This window comes from Anabrus simplex, chromosome 3 (genome assembly GCF_040414725.1).
Source record: "Anabrus simplex isolate iqAnaSimp1 chromosome 3, ASM4041472v1, whole genome shotgun sequence".
NCBI classification, from domain to species: Eukaryota; Metazoa; Arthropoda; class Insecta; order Orthoptera; family Tettigoniidae; genus Anabrus; species Anabrus simplex.
The window spans coordinates 313106036-313110690 of record NC_090267.1 but is presented as its reverse complement, the minus strand read 5'-3'; the positions used below and the strand labels follow the sequence as shown (position 1 = coordinate 313110690).

Below are 4655 nucleotides of genomic sequence, written 5' to 3'. Positions count from 1 at the left end.
CTCTTCAATCAGCCGGTAGAACGCTCTTCTCAGGGATAACATGGGTATAACGGGGCAACATAAAGATAAAACACTAGGACATGTGCCTACTCAGGTAAGAATTCGACTAAATTAAAAAAATAAAATATCTAACAGAAAACACCGCTGCATTCCATGTTTAACAAATAGGGATTTATTACATAAAATTGAATTATTTACAAATAAAAGATCATATCAATATGAGATGGGAAAATGACGCTGAGCCGATGACTATCAGTTCACTGCCTTCACAATAACTCGTGAGCTGCAACAAGCATGTTACAATGGTGTAAGTAACGAAGTTTTGGAGATGGATATCTGCTTAATTACACAAAAACAATGATTCCCATAAAAATTTACAATGCCTCGCGCCGTCGAACCCCGGTGCTAACAAAATCACCACAAAATTTACCATGACCTGACTTGGTCACGAACCCTAGTCCTATGACAGGTAAGGTGTCCAAGATACCTATGCAAACAAAATGAAAGAATCCAATCAACACATACAAGGGTGTCAGTATAAAACGGGCCAGTGTTAAAATATTACGTAAAACAAATGGGACATAAAACAAATCTCTCTCTCTGCTTTCAAAACAAGAAGGTCGTTTCTTCCCCTCCTAGCATACTTGAAATACTGCAGACGACCAACACACCAGCCTGTGACGTCAAGCTCAATGACCTCCATTCTCACCCCTCCACTTGCAGCAGTCCCCCTAATTTATGAGCTCCACCGAGGAGACAGGCTAAAGTCTTGCCTTTCAAAAGTACATTTCACGTAGTCAGCTGTTAAAGCCATCATTTAAATATACCTGGGCTATCTGCCCTCGTCTCCATACCTTCAGCAATCTCGCTCATCTTACTAATGCCTCTCATGGGCTAAATCCTGGTGCTACAAAACACTAATCATTAAGCGATCGTCACATTGCCATACTAGGCATTTCCAAAATATCTTCAATAAACTCTCAATGGTTGGGCTCTCTCATACCAACTGCAAATTCTACTTCTGCCTCTTATGGGCTCAAACCTCTTAAATATTGGACTCGCGCACACTATCAGTGAATCTGGGTGAATTCCTGGTCACGACTTGGTCACCATCTGGTCATAACTATACACTTCTACGTCTGCAGAAACAAATGCCTGAATGGGATCTCATAAAAGTACCTATCTGTAGACTAACCTCCTATGCCCAAATGAGTTCAATCAGACCCTTACAAAAACACGTACAATAAAATAACGCAATTACAATGAACCATAACTTCACTAACAAGGACTTTACAAATAACATCTACCTTAAAGTACGGGGTTCGAGTTTGAGGCCTAGCTCTATATTACAAGGGAACTTCTCCTATTACCACAAATTAGTTGACTGACGGCCCCCATATTCCTATCTAAATTTAAATGACATGCTTGAAACAGAATTGGAAAGCTCTGACCTTAAATTTGAGAACATAGCGGAGCGGCCATCCCTGTGGACCACTGGATCTACCACATTCTGATAGACTGCCGGGCTTGCATCAGATACTGTTGACCACTTGGAGACATTCTTGCTGGTGTAGCGTCTTCGTACAGCTCCCTCTGTAGTCGGAAGGTGTCCTCTTCGATGTTGTGCTGGTCAGGTGCTCCCAACGTTCCTGGATCGATGCCCGTTGTTGTGTTGGCTTCAGCTCCTGGTTGTGGCTTCTGTGCAATGATGCTGTCAAACCCTCGTTCTGACTTGATGCTGGGGTAACTGAAAATAAATTCATATATTACAGACTGTCCAAACTCGATGCCTGTCTTCACTGTTAGCGTGTCTCACACGTCACACTGACCAAGTCTCGTTCAGAGTTTTAACCTGGTACACAAGAGTTTCTTTACTACTCTCCGTCACTGTTCTATCACCCTATCACATGGACAACATATAGTTTTAGAATTCCTAACCTGAGCCAATAATAATTCTAGCATTCCGTCTGCAACCCTTGACCTCACAGAAATAGGGAGCTACTAGTTCATTAGTCTCATGTAAGCAGTACCTCATCTCCCCATAGCATAAATCTCACAGGGAAAATCTTCAATTCCTCTGAATATTCAAGTTTATTACTTACATCTTTGCAGAAATAGCAGTACAGGCAGTCGATGTAGCTTGAAGACAAAGCGTCGTTCTCAGCACCAACACGCAGTATGACGACTCGTTCCCACAGCCTCTCGGTCCAAGAATGACTCTGATATGCCCTGGCGGCCTTAATTTATAATTCCGGGTCGCGTCATCAAGCCGCTTGGCTGCGTGCAATCTTAGCGTGCCCGGGAAACTTTCCCGCATTAATTATATCATGGGCTCAAATTAGCGAATGCATTAATTAATGCAGCCCTAATGCCTATCAAACTAAAGCGGAAATAATACAGGTTGCAATTTTTGTCTCCAATCCAATGCAACTCTTCTGTAACTAAAGATATTAATTTATTTCATTCTTCCCTCCTAGAATAAGTTTAGCCGCGAACTGGAAAGCGTCCCCAAACTTCATCAAGAGGCTTGGCTTGGGACATAACTTCTTTTAATGAGTTCTGGAGATTTCTCATAATGACGCTCGCGCTCACTTCACATAAGAACGCTTCTTCTGGACCCCTTTATGACATATACTGTAAGACATCGGCTTCGTGGGTGGCCTAGTATGATTCCAATATCCAATACTCAAATTAATACAATTGCTTCAATGAACAGAATGGTTCATAGCCCCCCGTGAACGACAAAATAAAATTCTGTCAAGAATTTTATTTTCCCAAAATCCAAGATCATTTTTTCATTGCAATCATATCTGCTGTCAATATTCAAAACTTCAGGGCATGGGACTATCTTCAGCTACAGACATGATAGCCTCCCTATCCTTCCTAACTTGGTAATAAGCATCCAGCAGAGCTAGAAATCTCCGGTGGTTACTCTCGCAGTCTTGACACTCCGTTTCTTTGCGCTGCTCAGATATCTGTTTCTGGTCACCTGGAGAAATCATATTCACTTCTTCTTCTTCTTCTTCTTCTTCTCCATTGGGTACCTCTGGTTGCTCTTCTTCGCTGTCATTTTCATCTTCTTCCGGAATGATAACCTCCTCTCTGGCAAGATTTTCGGTCTCTTCGTCCTCAGGTTCTTCTTCCTCTTCTTCGCCTCCTTCTTCTTCTTCTTCTTCCAGATTATCTAATTGATATTGGCCGGGTTGGAAAAAGGGCTTAAGGTTTGATGAGTTAAAGACCTTAGTCACTGTAGCGTCCAAGCTTTGTACCTTGTATGAGTTATTTTCATAACTATGAATTATTCTATACGGTCCAGTGTATAGCTCAGCGAACTTATGGTAATATCTCTCTGTAGGGTTAGAGACAGTGGGTGTCTTCACTAACACTAACTCGCCCACTTGTAAAGGTCTATGAAATCTTTTATTCCTAGTTCTACGCAGCCGCTTCTCAGCCTGTGCTTTTAAGTGTTCTGCAACGTTATTAACACATATCTCTTGAGCTAGTTGAGGATCCCTAGGGCACGGAATTACATTTTCCCAAGGACGTTTAGGCAGCTCATTATTGTGAATCCATGCTGGAATCATACCGGTCGATTCGTGTCTAGTTGTGTTAATACACTCTGTAATAATGGGCACTACAGTGTTCCACTTATAATGTTCTCTAGGGCAGTATATCCTGCAATACTTGGATATCTCCCTCATGATACGTTCACTCGGGTTAGCTTGCGGATGTCTGATGCTGGATAAGACATGCTTGATCCCTAGTCTTTCTAGTTCACGCTTAAACCCTGCAGCAGTGAATTGACTCCCATGATCACTTAATATGCTCTCAGGCTTACCCATAATGGGTATTATCTTTCTTTTAATCTGCGATAGCGTTGAACGAGTATTCGCCTTTTGAATAGGGCATAATGTAACAAATTTACTGAAGACGTCCATACAGACAAGGATGTACTTTAAGCCCCTAGTAGCAGAGGGTAAGGGACCGAAGAAGTCTATTGCGAATAATTTACGTGGTCCCGTAGGTATCAGTGGTCGTGGCGGTTGCTTTAGAAGGTACGGATTTGGTTTCACCATCTGACAAATGTCGCAGGTACGCAGGATTTTCTGTACCATCGACCTCATTTTAGGCCACATGAAAGTTTCCTGCAGTGTTGCTACCACTTTATCAATTCCTGAATGTCCTGTAGAGTGATGAGCTATCCATATCAAGTCAATCTGTAATCGCGGAGGTACCACAATTCTAAATTTCGTATGATTCTCATCCACAAATTTATGCAAAATGTTGTTAAAATAGTGGTAATTTACCGCTTTGCGCTCCGCTTCAGCGTACTGTGGAGTCCCGGGTTGGAGTTCTTTCCGAAAGTACTGGATTAGCCGTCCGGTCTCTGGGTAATTTTCCTGCTCCTCATGAATATTCCGCAGTCTCTCCAGTATATTTTGATCCTCTTGGTCTAACAGAGTTAGGTGTATTGTAAGTTCCTCCGGATTAGGATTTCTGCTCAACGCGTCAGCTAGTATGTTCAGTTTCCCTGGGCAATGTTCTACCGTGAGGTCGAACTGCTGGACGTAAAGTGCCCATCTACTGACCCGTGCATTAGCCATGTCCGTCTTAAGAATGAAGGTAAGTGCTTTATGATCAGTTCTAATCACTAC

General features: G+C 42.3%; 1 protein-coding gene across 1 annotated transcript; it reads right to left on the bottom strand.

Annotated features, from left to right (window-relative positions):
- Positions 1 to 231: 231 nt before the first annotated feature.
- On the bottom strand, positions 232 to 3837 carry LOC137499026 (uncharacterized). Its single transcript, XM_068227063.1, has 2 exons — positions 2103 to 3837; positions 232 to 1747 (listed from the first exon to the last, which is right to left on the bottom strand). Exons 1-2 carry the CDS (start codon positions 2315 to 2317, stop codon positions 1501 to 1503), a joined length of 462 nt encoding a protein of 153 aa, XP_068083164.1. The 5' UTR covers positions 2318 to 3837; the 3' UTR covers positions 232 to 1500.
- Positions 3838 to 4655: the final 818 nt, after the last annotated feature.

Coding starts and splice junctions, on each gene's coding strand:
- LOC137499026 (XM_068227063.1), bottom strand. CDS start 2,317: ATGCGGGAAAGTTTCCCGGGCACGCTAAGATTGCACGCAGCCAAGCGG. Junction 1,748..2,102: donor ACTGCTATTTCTGCAAAGAT/GTAAGTAATAAA, acceptor ATTTATTTTCAG/TTACCCCAGCATCAAGTCAG.